The sequence below is a fragment of the Vespa crabro genome, chromosome 9, assembly GCF_910589235.1.
Source record: "Vespa crabro chromosome 9, iyVesCrab1.2, whole genome shotgun sequence".
Classification (NCBI taxonomy): domain Eukaryota; kingdom Metazoa; phylum Arthropoda; class Insecta; order Hymenoptera; family Vespidae; genus Vespa; species Vespa crabro.
Window position 1 is genome coordinate 1,997,207 of NC_060963.1, and position 14,524 is coordinate 2,011,730.

Sequence of the window (14,524 nt, forward strand, 5' to 3'; positions counted from 1 at the left end):
TTTTTTTTTAATTCCACAGAGACTATAAAAAATTATTTGTACATACACACACGCGCGCGCACATACACATTAAGAATATATAGATTATATATAAATCACTTTGAAAATAATGGCTATTATTTTAATCGGACTTTGAAAAAGAAACGTAAACAAAATATATATACATTTTCGATTACCTGGTCTATTTAAAATGATGATAATAAATCATTATATCACGAGCCTTCAACGGTAAACATTATTTTTTCGTTACTTATCACTCTTATTTTTAAAATATTGAAATCAATATGTAATATGAAAATAAATTTTACTTGGTCAAATCATATAAAATTATCACGTATTATATATAATACGTAATATTAGCATAATACCATGTTAGTTAAGAGGTCATAAAATAATTTAAACAAATTTAGTGCAAGAATCATATTTACTATAGAATTAATAAAATAAAAGTCGTAAAAGCGTCTTTTAAATACATTGAACGCTTTAAACATATAAATATAACTAGATTTATGAGTGCTTTGTACTCTCAGTCATTGACAATATATATATATATATATATATATATATATATACACAGGTATATATATAGGTATATATATACTTATATATATATATACATATACAGGTATATATATAGGTATTATATATAGGTATATATATATATATACCTAGCTTTATTATCAATATTCACTTTCATCGACACGAACGTTTTGTAACTATATTTTGAATTACGATTTTTTTTTGTTACAAACTACTTGCAATGTACAAATTTATCTCTAATGAGAAATATATGATTCAATAGATAAAAAAGTGTACAATAAATATGGAAAAGTCATCTATGGTATGCACTGCTTCATATACAATACAATTAAGAATCGTATTATAACATAAAAAATCATTAGTGCAATCCACAATGTAACAGTTAAGTATACCATGTTTCTAATTATTATATATCAATTGGAATTAAATAACAATATTGTGGATTATAAAAATGATTTTTATTGTATAAAAATCAATCAATATCGTATAGATTTTTATTGTATAAAAATCAATATTGTATAGATTTTTATACAATAAGTACATAAGATTTATTTTATTAAAGTATTATTAAAATTCTAATACTGAGATGTTTCTACATCCTCTATACCAGAAATACTAGCTTGTTCCAATACCTCAAGAAGTTTCTGCATTTCCATAGAATCTGAGGAATTGTCAAGTGTTCGTTCAAGCGCTCGTACATAAGACATGCATGTTCGTCCTTCATGATCTAAGTTTTGAGGATTTGCCTTGTGCTGTAATATTTAATACATATAATAATCACCAAATTGACAATTAGACTCTAAATATATTTATATAGACTTTTTTTTTTGTACTTAAGATATTTTATAATATTAATGGAAATAATTACTAACCCAAATTAAAAGTTGAGCCATAGCTAAATTTCCTGTTGCACAAGCTAAATGAAGTGGTGTTCGTAAATCTTCCGTGCTGACAGAGATATTAATATCTTCATAATTACATCTAGCTAAACATAAAGTAAATGCCCTCATATCACCCCTATATTTTAAACAGAAAAGATAAATAACTTTTACAATATTACTTTATCATAATGTAAAAAAAAAAAAAAAAAAAAAAGAAAAAAAATGGAGCTCACCGGCAAACAGAATCAATAAGTAACTTCCCTAAAGAAATATTTGGATTAATTGGTGGTAAAAAGGATTTGTCTTCATATTTCCATCGTATCCATTGTTCTTTTTCTTCTCTTGTTGACTCTGGGTTTGGTTTCTGTTTTCCATTTAAGCAATATTCCCAAATACTATTTGCTATGTCATTGCCAAGAGCTAACATTACACTTAATTGACCTGCGCTATATTCAATGCATTATTATTTTACATAATTAACAATCAATCCGTATACCTAAATTTGTTGTTATAAAAAATATGAATATGAAAATTTAATAATATCTAATAAAGAACTATATATATAAGGTATATATAAATGTATATTATACTTACGACCAATCATCCAAGTCTAATGATCTAACTTTAGAAATATGTGATCCTAAATTTCTATGTATACCAGAACATTCAATGCACATCAGCACACCTAAGTTTAAACTAGCCCAATCGGGATCTAAAATAACATTCAGTATAATAAGTTATTAGTAATTATAATTAACGCTCATTTGTAATTACTTACTAGGTGCACCACAATCGACACATGCATCATTTCCAGAGACTTTATTTTTTATACAATGCATTTTAAAAGCATCTGTCTCATTCTTTTTTTCACCATCACTATTTTGTAAACTAGAAAGTATTTGTTGTTCTATAGCAGAAATCCAGCTCTCTCTATCTTCAGCATTATTAGCTTCAAAATGCCAAGTTTTATTTTCTAACGAAATGATTGAAAATTCAAAACTATCTTCTGAAAATTACAATAAACATAACAATTATTATTTCTCTAAAATAATATCCTTATATTAAAGTATCAAATATTCATTTACCTTGAGTATTTGATAATTTTGAACCTTTTGGGGTTTTTCCAGGCACTTTTACAGTTACATATTGTAAGAATATTTCTTTACCATTACTATCATTCATATAATCCTAAAATAGATATAATTATAAATACATTAGATAGTAAATAAATGAATAAATAATTATATTATTTTTCATCATAGTTACATGTAAACTTGAATGATAAGTTAAACGTCCATCTTCCAATAATGTAACGTATTTCTTTTTCCATTCCTTTAAAGATTTACTACTTCTTTTAAATAAATAACCTTGTTTAACTGGTATTTCTCTACCAACACCCATTTCACCCATGTTATATTTTTCTTTTTTTGATGGGGTAAATATATTAGACTTTCTTCTAAATTTTCTACAAAAAAAAATATTACAAGATATTTACAAAGAATTACACAGACATTCTAATTTATATATATATGTAATTTAGTATTAATGTGTATATAAATTTGTCACTCAAACCTAATAGTAGTTGGAGTTAAAATAGAAGATCGTAACTCTCCATGTTGATTCTGTGTATTATGAAAACCATCATTCATTCCTGATTCAGTTTGTATATTACTATTATGAATAGATCTAGAATCTTCATCTTTTTCAGATCCCTGAAAATATAAAATATTTTCAGTAAATTGTTACAAACACAAGTGTATTAAATTCTTGGCAATATTAAATATTATCTTACATCTACTTTTAATGAATTTGTCATATCCATTTCTTTCGTAACCAATTGTACATTTTTTGGAGTCATTGGTACAGGGTATTTTATTTCATTTTCAATAGAATATTGACCATTGCATCTGAAGTTTTTCATAGATATACTTTGAATAATTTTTTGACAGACTGCAATATTAATTATTAAATTAATAAATATTTTATCATTAATATTTCCACATTGTTATATTTAAAAAAAAAAAAAAAAAAAAAAGAAAAAAACTAATATAATATATTTACCATCTTGAAAAACCCTTTCAACATTTAAACCATAAATAGCGCATGTTTCATAATATGGACATGTTAAATCACATGCTAATTTTCGTGGCCTTACATCCTTTATTACACGCGGATTACTATCATTAATTGAATCTAAAAGAAATATTTTTTAAATCAAGCATATAAAGGGATATTATGAGTTAATATTTGAATACAATTAAGCTGAATTTATAAATTAATCTTTGATTTAATGTATAAAATAAAATTTACATACTAACCTTGTACTCCTACAAGTATTTTTGGTATTTCAGACATATTTCGAAAAGAGCACATTCTATTATAAAAATGACATAGTATTGAAAAACTTTCTTCGCTTTCCAAACTAAATACTAATAATAGTGCATCTATCCAAGCAGAAAACTAGAAAGAGATAGGAATAAAAAGAAATATGTATATATCTTAAGTTATCAATTTAAAGTAATACTGAATATATTTAATTTAAAATACCTGTGTTTCTGGTACTCCTCCTTCATCCCTTATTAAAAGCAAATAACTTTGATCGTTGATAAATACTTCTTTTTTAAAACGTCCACCTTCTGGAGATTCTTCGTGCATAAACGAACCAGTTAAATATCTATGAACTAATGCTGATTTCCCTGAATCAGATGAACCAATAATTCCTAAATGTAATTCTGGAACATCTCTAGCCAACGTCCATTCATGACTATTCACAAATGAGTCTAAAGACAAAATTAAAGGAATAAATAATAAATATAATTTTAAAAATATGCAAAACATATATTTTAAATATTTTGATTGTGTACCTTCTATAGCAACGACATGTTCACGTATTTGTTTAGAAATATGCGTATCTGATATAAGATCTATTAGATCATAAATGGCATATATCGATGGGTGAACACTTTCGAAACGTTGAATTTCCTGTCGAATTGCAAGAGAATGATCGTGCCCACTTTGGCCAGTTGTCATTTTCCTCAAATTATTATTTTTTATTTAAATGGACGATTGTTGCATATTATAGTAAAAATGTTACATTAAGTATCATCGTGGTATGTCCTTAATAATTAAATAACCTCTACATAATTCAATTATTAATGGCCGTTCAGTTATCGCGCAACATATGTCAGATTGAAGTATTTATAAACATTATTAGATTGCGACGAATAAATAGGTTACGTGAAATAAACTCCACCTTTTCATGAACATTTTAGATATCTTCGTACAGGCAAATACTTAAATACTTTAAGGCGTACTTTCATTGATTCGACTCGTACAACCAATCAACGTACGTAACAGATATTCAATAAATGCGTCATTTTTAAATTATCCTTGGTATATGTAAGATTGAAAGATCATTTTTTTCTTGTTTTCTTTTTTTTCTTAAAAAAAAAAAAAAAAAAAAAAAAAAAAAAAAAAAAAAAAAATAAAATTAATTATATTTCTATTTAATAAAACAGAGACAAATGTAAATAAATGCTTCTCGCTAACAATTCAGAAATGTATAATAAATACGTACCCGCCTTTTATATCCATCCATATGGTAGATACGCAAAATGATTTTGACTTGAATTTGAAGAATTTGGAAGAAAATGATGAAGGCAAGACTCGAGGCATATAGACGTAAAAAACATAAAGAAGAAATGATAGAATCGCTTAAAAGTTCAATAAAGGGTGTTCTACCATGGAACGGAAATTCTGACGTAACTTTCGAAAGATTGTCAAACGAAGAAGTATCAAACGAAGAGACAGAAAAATTATGTCAGGTATTTCTTAATAGTGTTTGTTTTAAAAAAAAAAAAAAAAAAAAAAAAAAAAGTTGTTTTTATATTTACGAATCTATTGTTTTTAATAATTTTTGATTTTGATTTTTTAGACTGTTGAAACGTCAAATCAAAGAAATATATCGAAAGATAGAATAGAGAATTTAGAGAATGCAGAAGATTTAGAAAGTTTGAAAGATGATACAGATAATGCGCAATGCAGTCTCATAAATAAAATAATATATTTCTTATATTTTTCTTTATGGCTAACATTATATATAATTGCAATAGAGATTGAATTTGGAGCTGTATATTTTGTGATATCTGCATTAGTATTAATTTGTTTAAATACAAGATCAAGACCTAAAAAGAAAGGTGAGCTAAGTGCTTATTCTGTTTTCAATCCAAACTGTGAAGCTATTGAAGGAACTCTTGATGCTTCCCAATTTGAAAGAGAAATTAGATATGGTGCTTCAAGCGTACATTGACCAGAGAGACAAGGTATATTTATATTCTTATTAATCAAAGATAGATATATTTTCTACTTTTTTTTTCTTTTTTTTTTTTTTTTTTATTTTTTTTTTAATATATAAATGTTTCCAATTGAAATATTATTAACGTGAAATAGAAATTTGTAAAAATGTTTGAATTAAAATTATTTTTATAATAAAAAGCTTACAATACATAATTTTATAATAGCAGTGTGTTTAGTGATAATATTTTTATATTACCACAGTCAATTAAAATGTGTATATATCTTTTTAATATAAATGTTTAACTTTCTTCTACAGTTGTTTTCTTTTTGTTTTTGTTTTTTTTTTTGTTTTTTTTTTTACTATTCTTGTAACAATTGGACAGCAGTATTGTAACATTTTTGTAATTCGCTTAAGTAATTCAACATATCAGAAGATTGTTCTGACAAAATGTGAAACGAAGCTAAGTCAGTCTTAGAACGAAAATATTTATCTGGACATAAAAGTGATCTGTCTAAGTCCATTAATATGTCATTCAATATTCTTGTATCTAAGGACCTAGAAAACAAAAGTATAATGATTAATGATAACATTAATATTATATAATCAAAGTACAAAATTAAAACATATTTACTTGCTACCATCAGTTGCATCAATCCTTTGGTTAAGAACTTGCACGCTAGACAGTAATTGTTCTACTGTTTCTTTAATATTATCTAAAATAGAATATTTTATAATAATAGCTTTGATATATCTAATAAAATTATTATTAAATACCTTTGATATCCAGAAATTTTGATATGTTTATGGTTTCCAATACATTGACGATAGTATCATTAAAGTATTTTGTATTCCAATGAAAGACTAAACTCTCAGATAATTTCCAAATAGTATCACCGACTAATTGTGTTAAAGGAATTCGATGTAATTTGAAACTTTCATTGTTTTCACTTTCATTGTTCACAGAATTATTTTTTTTCTAAATAGAAAAATAAGAACAATAAAGTATACGCTTTTGTAAATTTATATTTGAAATAAATTAAACAATACGCATTCATTCATATGCGTATATATATATATATATATGTATGTATAAAATTCTTTTTTTAAATTACCTACCATAAAAGAAAACACAACATGTGGAATATCCAATGCAAGACGTGGAAATAAAACATCACGGTATGCCTCATTATTAAGATCAAATACATTATGATTTTGAGGAGAATTTAAATTTCTAATGATATTAATTTCTTGAAGAATTATAGATTGTATCACGTCCGATCCAGCAGAAATAAAATTACCATTACCTGTAAAGAAAAAACAATTTTTTAATTCGAAACATTTTTAAATAATAATATTTTTAATTTTTTACGTTCATTATTATAATTGAAATATTGAATAAAATTATCGACCAACCTTGCAAATTGTCATCGTACAATGCGATATATGCAACGATCTTATGTCGTATAAAATTAGACATCATAGTCGGACAAATATCTAAGGAACCCAAGAATAAACAAAAAATGAGGGTACGACGTGATTTCCAATTATGTTCCGTTCGAATTTGATTTAACAATTTTGCTAATTCCAAAGCAATACCGATTCCATTTCCGCTTGCGGATAAAATCACGAACCTGTCTAAATATTTCAAATATTTATTGTATAATATAGTATAAAATAAAATTATAAAAAATTGTCGTATGTTTGTGTACAAACATTCAACACACACACACACACACACGATAAACTCACCGGATTCTCGAGATCCTAGAGACGTAGCAACAACGAAAGAATCATTTGTAATGACTCGATGAAAAATCGGTAAATCGGATAGTTCTTTGTTGATTTTGTATGTTTCTATCTCTTTTGTCCGACTTCTGTTTAATAAGAATTAATTTGATTAATGATTTTAATACAATCAATTTTTTTATAAGATATATATATATATATATATATATATATATATATATATACATAAAGAAAAAACAAACTGTACATTTCATAGGACGTTGTTTCTCCTAATTTTTCAAGTAAAAGTTGTCGAAGATGTTCCGTGTGTTCTAAACCATTACCGGCAAATTCGAGTCGTTTTCTTTCAGTCCGAAATTCTATTGACCTTTCAGAAGCAAAACGACCAAGCAGGAAGCCGCAAAGAAGGCAAAGAAATCCGACTGAGAAAAGGAACGAAAAACACATGCGTTTCGTTACGAATTCGCTCGATTCACTGAATCCACGAGCCATTTGAAAACTGAGGACACGCTGCATTTTTTCTTTTTCTTTTTCTTTTTCTTTTTTTTTTTCTTTTGTTTCTCTCTCTCGTTCCTTCGATTTCGTTGAAAAAAAAAAGACAATTAAAAGAAAATAAAAGAACAAGGGAAAAAGATAGAAATAAGAATGATCGAATTATTAAATCTTCTCATGCGATTATAATAATTACGCATGTAATTTTGTTAAAACCATCATGATCCGTCTGTCTTCTGCGATTTCCTGTATCAATCGTACAAATCTCTATTGGTTGCTTCTGTTCTTCACACTTGAAGTCGATAACTTTAAAGCGACGATACTGCAAAGAGAAATATTCTTATCAACGAGATTATGTGTATGTATGTATATGTATGTATATATATATATATATATATATGTATGGATGTATGCGTGCGCGCGCGCGTATATATATATTTTCTTTTTCCTATTTTTAAATGACCATCGTGCGACATTAAGAATATATTATTTTTCAATGAGAAATGAAAGTACACGAAACGAAACGAAAAAAAGATTTTGTCCGTTCATTAATTAGGACAGGCAAAAAGATGAGAAAAGGAAAGTGATCAAAGAAAAAAGAAAATAGGAATAAATAATAACGTAAGAATATAAAGAATTATCGTGTTAAATCGTGATAAATAATATAAAATTTGTATTGTCCATTTAATGAATTTCATATTAAATTATCGCTTGATTAACCGCGCGAGCGCATGCGCGAATCGACGAATTAGAATAATTATCCTTTTCGAGGACGTTCGAGATATCGCGAAGATGATCGATCGAGGCGGCAATCGGGAAGGATATATTGTATTGTATATTCGATATATCGAAAGTTTAAGGCGTGGCGCGTAAATAGATAGAGAAAGAGAGAGAGAGAGAGAGAGCACGTTGCGTGTTATATTTCGATACGAAATACAGAAGTAATTGAAATTATATACGATGTTGAGTATTCTCACGAGTTTTATGGGCTTTCGTGTCGTACCGTTCTTACCGTCGGACTTCCAGCCGACGTTCCGAATGCCGACGCATGTCCGTTGCCCGTGAAACTAGAAGAAATCGATATATTCGTCGTCCACCCATTTCTTTCTGGCCACCTTGTTGCCCCTCTACCACCTTCTTCACCACCTCCAGCTCTATTTCCTCCTCCTCCTCCTCCTCCTCCACCTCCACCTTCTCCTCCTCCTCTTCCTTCTCTTTGTCCTCCACCTTTTCGTCTTCTCTCATTAAAACCTATTACTTTCTTCCTTTTCAAATTAATTTTCCTTTCGTTTGTTTTCGTCGAAATAATTTTGGTCCTTTCCTTCCTTCCTTCCTTTCTTCCTTCTTTTTGTTCTTATCTTTTCCCATTTTTCTTTTCTTTCTTCCTTTTGTCCTTGTCGTTTATTCCATTCTTCCTTCCTTTCTTCTATTCTTATCATTCCCTTTTTTTTTCTTTTCTTTCTTCCTTCTCTTCTTGTCCTTCTTTCTCTCAACATCCATCCATCCATCCTTCCTTCCTTCCTTTCTTCCTTTCTTCCTTCCTTCCTTCTTTCTCAACTTCACCCAGCTCTCCTTCCAACGCCACTGGCCATTTTTTTCGTCAAAAATGAAAAATCCAAAATCCAAAATTCTCGTCGATCTCGTCGATAAAATTCGTTATTGTTCCTGACAACGATATTTATAAACATAAGAGTAGCCCCATCGTCGCGTTTCGTTCGAGCCCGAGCCATTCCCGTCGCACAACCAATTTTATTTCGGGGTAAATAATAAGACTACGGCTAACACTGTTTTACTGCTTATAAATAGAATTTTCGATTTATGTATGTATGTATGTATGTATATTACGTGCACGCAAGCAAGGTTGTTACAACTATAGAGACAAATCTATTTCCCCGACAATCACCAACGATGATCTCAAAATAAACGACGATTTATTTTTTTTTTTCTTTTCGTTTTCATTTTTTCTCCCCTCCCCCCCTTTCTTCTTTCCTTTTCTTTCTTTTCTTTTTTTTTTTTTATTTCTTTTCTTTGTTCTTTTTTCCCTTTTTTCTTTTTTCTATTTTTTTTCTTTTTTTTTTTTTTTTTTTTTTTTTTTTTAATTATCCAACGACTCCTCTCCTTCCTTCTTCCTTCTCGAAATTTTATCGAATCCCAAAAACAACGCTCGTTTATACATTTTCATTTACACCACATTTCATTTACTTTTATTTACGACGTTATTTATTTATTTATTGTTTGTTTCCCCTCTCCCCTGCTTTTTTTGTTTTGTTTTGTTTTTTTTTTTTTATTTATATATTAATTTTAATCAACAAAATGTGTGCGAGTGTGTGTGTATATATATATATATATACTTAAAAGATATATCGAAGAAATTATTCAATGTTACATCGAGATATTTTTAAGAAATAGATAAAATTGAACTTTATAAAAACTTTATTTGATAGTCAATATGTAATAGATATATATGTATGTATATAATATATAGGCATGTATTTATATAATATATCGATATATGTATAGATATTTATATCGTATAATTTTAATTTTCAATTATAGAAATATAAATCTAAATATATATATATATATATATATATATATTAAATCGTTGATTTTATCATATAGACTCTTTATGATATTAAATCGTTGATATTATCGTACATAGACTCTTGTTATTAATTATTGTCAACTTTGGTTTAATTTTCATAATGATTATTTTCATACAATTAACTTTGAATAATATTAAATAATCAATAAAGTTCGTGCGCAATTTTTCAAGGATATATATATATATATATATATCGAGGACGTGTAAAAATTTTTTATAAAAGAAAGAAAAAGGAAAAGAAAAAAAACCATGGAAACAATAATTTTCATAATTTTGAAAATAGAAAAAATTTTGTATATAGAAAATTGTGAAAATTTCGTTTCTACAAAATTATTTGATCTTTAGAAGTAAAAGTAATTATTAACTTTCACTTTCATTTTTGACTTTACTCTCTTCTATTGTCCTATTGATCACTATAATAGTTGACGGGAATATATAGTAAATATTTAGAAGAAATATATCTGAGAAAATATAAGAAACTACATGAATAGTTATATTTATAATAGTTATATTTTTCTAGTTTCTATTGATAATTTTTAACGGATTAAAAACACCTTTTTAATGACCGACCACACAACCTGTACCATTGAATAGAATATATTTTATGGCGGGACATGGGTAATACCATTTTCTAACATTTTATGTTTATATTTGGAAAGAAATAAAACTTGGAACTTTCCTTTATATAAATAAATACTATTGAGGGATTGAACAAATAATTTTCATACCTTTCATAAATTTCTTTAAATCCTCCCACTTAAATTATTTTATTTTTAATTTAAGTATATATATTATTATAATGACTGACTGACATTGTGTTAATATTTTTTTTCTTTTTCTTTTTTTTTTCTTTTTGTCTGCTTCGGAAATCTCTTTAAATCGTCACACTTAAATTATTTTATTTTTAACTTAAGCATATCTACCGTTATAATGACTGACAGATATTTTTAATAAATAAATTAGGCAAGTAAATATAAAAATTAAGAAAATAAAATAAATATTTTTTCAAATTTTAATTATGTTAAACAAAACACATGAAAATAGTTAAATAATATTAATTTTGCATAACTCTTTCTATGAAACATTTATTAATTTTTCGTGAAATATAATTTAGGAAACGCGGTTCTAAGGTATTCTACTTTTTTTTAATTTTAATAATTATATATATATATATATATATATATATAATTAAATATAAACATATATATATATATATATATATATACATATATATAAAATTAAATATAAACATATATATATATATATATATATACCACTTACATCAGAAAGCTAAAATTATTTTTTTTTTCTTTTTGTCTGTTATAACATAAAAGTTGAATTATACAAAAATTTAGCATTTAAAGTTCGTGTATTTTAACAAAAAAAAAAAAAAAAGAAAAAAGAAAAGAAAAAGACAGCCTTAAATTTGTTTAACTTAGGAGGGACATTCTTCTGTCCCGCCCATAAGGATATAATAATTGTTGAGGGCGGTACATCCTCGAAAGGGATTTCCCCTTCCATTTTGAAAATGAATATTTAAACCGCGTTTCCGTAAAATTTTGACTTAGTTACGAAGAAGTTACATTTACGTGACGATCTTACTCTCTTAGTTTTCTTTCGGTTTTGCTTTTTAATTTCATCAAGTGCTTTTATCAAGTGATTTCGTTTACGTTTGTTTTATCATATTGTGAATCTATTTTGTGAGGTGATTTCTCCGTTCGTTCTTTTCAAGAACAATTTTATAACTGGTATGTATCTATTTTACATATATATATTTTTATCTTCTTTTTATCAAATATATATAAAAAAAAAAAAAAAAAAAAAAAAAAAAAAAAATAATAATTCATAACTTTTACCGGTTATTTTACATACGAGTTAATATTTACGGAAATATATAATATATATTATATTATAATATATTATAATATATATATTATATATATATATTATTTATTATTATATATATTATATTTATTAATATATATAATATATATATATTAATAACAACAATATATTTGTTGTTGTTGTTGATGATTTGTTTTTTGAGTTTAAGATATGCATTCATGTTCTAAGATTTATTTATTTATTTATTTATTTATTTATTTTTTTTTTTTTTTTGAAAAATTACATCAGAAAGCTTAAAGAAAATGTGATAATCTATGAATATATGACAAATACACATTTGTCATAACTTTCCAGTGTCCTTTAATGATCGAAGGGATTTCTTGTGTTCTCTATTCATATGAAATTGCACTTAATGATTCTCGAATTTTTTTTTAATGTTAAAGGATATTTTAAATAATTTTTTATTTTTCAATAATGCCGCTCTTTCATTAATGATTTTCCATCAATGAGTAAAACAAACCCCCTTAAAGAATCGTTCGTAAGGACCATGCAATCATGGCGTCAATGTTGTGGAAAATTTGTTAATATATAAAATGACTATGTCGAGAAATAACAATAGTTTTAGTTTTCTGATGTAAGTGATATATATATATATATATATATATATATATATATATATATATATATATATATATATATATATATATATATATATATAATTATTAAAATTAAAAAAAAGTAGAATACCTTAGAACCGCGTTTCCTAAATTATATTTCACGAAAAATTAATAAATGTTTCATAGAAAGAGTTATGCAAAATTAATATTATTTAACTATTTTCATGTGTTTTGTTTAACATAATTAAAATTTGAAAAAATATTTATTTTATTTTCTTAATTTTTATATTTACTTGCCTAATTTATTTATTATTAATGTCTATCTATTTCTATAAAATAATCAAGAGTATTCTGTTAAAATGTCAGGATTTCTGGATTGTTTTATCATAGAAAATGTTTGGGAAATATTACCTTAGAACTTGAATGCATTTCATATTAAGGATATATTATCTATCATATATATTTAAATATATTTCTGAAATATATTAATTTTATCATTATCTTTTGTCTATGTTAGATAATTTAACGTTACTTAGATTAAATTAAAAAATTATCAATATCTCTATATTAATTCGAACATGTAATAATAAATTTATATATAATTAATAATAAAAATTTAGAAAGAGAGAGAGTATATGTAATATATAATATGTATTTATGTTATAGCTTTCTATTTTTACCCAAAAGTCAAAGAATAATGGAAAGCAAAATTCCTATACCCGGATCATCAACTACAAATGTTCCTGTTTTAAGTAAATCATGTGTAGAAATGGTTTCAGTAGGTTGTTCTACTAATGACTTCTATAGTGTAATTAAATTTTATATTTACAATTAAAATTTACTTGTTTTATATATTTAAATGTAATTTATTACATGAGCTAATCGATTTATTGCAGGACGATTATGAAGCGTATGAGCCAAGAAACTCTACAAGAAATAAATTAGTTTTACGAGCTGTAATAAATGTAGCCAAATTAAAAAGAAGAAAGCCAAAGCGAAAAAAACAAATGTATTTACGCAAAGTAATAATTATATTAAAATTATACTAATTAATTATACTTCCAAATTAAATTTATATAAGATTATGAATTTTATATATATATATATATATATATTATTAAGTTTTTACATTTTATTTTAATAATATTAATAATTTTAATAATATTGTTTTACAGGAGGATAATACATTTATATACAATATGGAGAAATTAGAAATTAAAAGTAACTCTATTAATGAAAAGAAGGATACTGAATTATCCATACAGGAACAAAATATATCGGAGGTATTATAATCATAATATTTATTAAGAAAATGTTTACAAAGACCATGAAATCATTAGATATGTTTTTCTTTTTCTTTTTTTTCAGATTAGAGAAAAAATAGAAAATATGAAGATTTCTCATTAAAAAGGAAAGTTTTTGATGAATTTATGAACGAGTTGTAACAATATTATAATTTTGACGTATAATACTATTACAATTTCTTTTATAAATTTATATT

At 25.4% G+C, this 14,524-nt stretch overlaps 4 protein-coding genes across 8 annotated transcripts; 2 read left to right on the top strand and 2 right to left on the bottom strand.

Annotated features, from left to right (window-relative positions):
• Positions 1 to 704: 704 nt before the first annotated feature.
• On the bottom strand, positions 705 to 4,759 carry LOC124426853 (centaurin-gamma-1A). 2 transcript variants are annotated; one of them, XM_046969012.1, is made up of 13 exons: positions 4,286 to 4,730; positions 3,969 to 4,201; positions 3,740 to 3,881; positions 3,483 to 3,614; positions 3,214 to 3,371; positions 2,994 to 3,133; positions 2,688 to 2,886; positions 2,507 to 2,609; positions 2,200 to 2,427; positions 2,016 to 2,133; positions 1,655 to 1,867; positions 1,413 to 1,557; positions 705 to 1,292 (listed from the first exon to the last, which is right to left on the bottom strand). In XM_046969012.1, the coding sequence occupies exons 1-13, from the start codon at positions 4,449 to 4,451 to the stop codon at positions 1,116 to 1,118; spliced, it is 2,154 nt and encodes a 717-aa protein (XP_046824968.1). In that variant the 5' UTR covers positions 4,452 to 4,730; the 3' UTR covers positions 705 to 1,115. The 2 variants fall into 2 exon arrangements, with proteins under 2 accessions (XP_046824968.1, XP_046824969.1); XM_046969013.1 differs by lacking the exon at positions 705 to 1,292 and having other exon boundaries at positions 1,413 to 1,525; positions 4,286 to 4,759.
• Positions 4,760 to 4,919: 160 nt separating this feature from the next.
• Positions 4,920 to 5,840, top strand: LOC124426854. Its single transcript, XM_046969014.1, has 2 exons — positions 4,920 to 5,245; positions 5,356 to 5,840. The coding sequence occupies exons 1-2, from the start codon at positions 5,072 to 5,074 to the stop codon at positions 5,728 to 5,730; spliced, it is 549 nt and encodes a 182-aa protein (XP_046824970.1). The 5' UTR covers positions 4,920 to 5,071; the 3' UTR covers positions 5,731 to 5,840.
• Positions 5,841 to 5,998: 158 nt separating this feature from the next.
• LOC124426648 lies at positions 5,999 to 9,336 on the bottom strand. Of its 3 annotated transcripts, none has more exons than XM_046968586.1 (8): positions 8,969 to 9,336; positions 7,712 to 8,278; positions 7,468 to 7,592; positions 7,132 to 7,353; positions 6,835 to 7,022; positions 6,493 to 6,694; positions 6,350 to 6,431; positions 5,999 to 6,273 (listed from the first exon to the last, which is right to left on the bottom strand). In XM_046968586.1, exons 2-8 carry the CDS (start codon positions 7,978 to 7,980, stop codon positions 6,078 to 6,080), a joined length of 1,284 nt encoding a protein of 427 aa, XP_046824542.1. In that variant the 5' UTR covers positions 7,981 to 8,278; positions 8,969 to 9,336; the 3' UTR covers positions 5,999 to 6,077. The 3 variants fall into 3 exon arrangements, with proteins under 3 accessions (XP_046824542.1, XP_046824541.1, XP_046824544.1); XM_046968585.1 differs by having other exon boundaries at positions 8,960 to 9,336; XM_046968588.1 differs by having other exon boundaries at positions 8,934 to 9,336.
• Positions 9,337 to 9,387: 51 nt separating this feature from the next.
• Positions 9,388 to 14,520, top strand: LOC124426650. 2 transcript variants are annotated; one of them, XM_046968592.1, is made up of 5 exons: positions 9,388 to 9,715; positions 13,690 to 13,831; positions 13,920 to 14,045; positions 14,199 to 14,306; positions 14,392 to 14,520. In XM_046968592.1, exons 2-5 carry the CDS (start codon positions 13,721 to 13,723, stop codon positions 14,428 to 14,430), a joined length of 384 nt encoding a protein of 127 aa, XP_046824548.1. In that variant the 5' UTR covers positions 9,388 to 9,715; positions 13,690 to 13,720; the 3' UTR covers positions 14,431 to 14,520. The 2 variants fall into 2 exon arrangements, with proteins under 2 accessions (XP_046824548.1, XP_046824549.1); XM_046968593.1 differs by lacking the exon at positions 9,388 to 9,715 and adding an exon at positions 12,132 to 12,309.
• Positions 14,521 to 14,524: the final 4 nt, after the last annotated feature.

Excerpts from the sequence above, each read along its gene's own strand:
- LOC124426853 (XM_046969012.1), bottom strand. The coding sequence starts at position 4,451 with ATGACAACTGGCCAAAGTGGGCACGATCATTCTCTTGCAATTCGACAG. Across the intron at positions 3,882-3,968 it reads GAGGAGTACCAGAAACACAG|TTTTCTGCTTGGATAGATGC; the intron begins GTATTTTAAATT and ends ATCTCTTTCTAG. Across the intron at positions 2,428-2,506 it reads AAAATTATCAAATACTCAAG|AAGATAGTTTTGAATTTTCA; the intron begins GTAAATGAATAT and ends TGTAATTTTCAG.
- LOC124426854 (XM_046969014.1), top strand. The coding sequence starts at position 5,072 with ATGATGAAGGCAAGACTCGAGGCATATAGACGTAAAAAACATAAAGAA. Across the intron at positions 5,246-5,355 it reads AGACAGAAAAATTATGTCAG|ACTGTTGAAACGTCAAATCA; the intron begins GTATTTCTTAAT and ends TTGATTTTTTAG.
- LOC124426648 (XM_046968586.1), bottom strand. The coding sequence starts at position 7,980 with ATGCAGCGTGTCCTCAGTTTTCAAATGGCTCGTGGATTCAGTGAATCG. Across the intron at positions 6,432-6,492 it reads AAAATTTCTGGATATCAAAG|ATAATATTAAAGAAACAGTA; the intron begins GTATTTAATAAT and ends ATTCTATTTTAG. Across the intron at positions 6,274-6,349 it reads GATGCAACTGATGGTAGCAA|GTCCTTAGATACAAGAATAT; the intron begins GTAAATATGTTT and ends TTTGTTTTCTAG.
- LOC124426650 (XM_046968592.1), top strand. The coding sequence starts at position 13,721 with ATGGAAAGCAAAATTCCTATACCCGGATCATCAACTACAAATGTTCCT. Across the intron at positions 13,832-13,919 it reads CTACTAATGACTTCTATAGT|GACGATTATGAAGCGTATGA; the intron begins GTAATTAAATTT and ends GATTTATTGCAG. Across the intron at positions 14,046-14,198 it reads AACAAATGTATTTACGCAAA|GAGGATAATACATTTATATA; the intron begins GTAATAATTATA and ends ATTGTTTTACAG.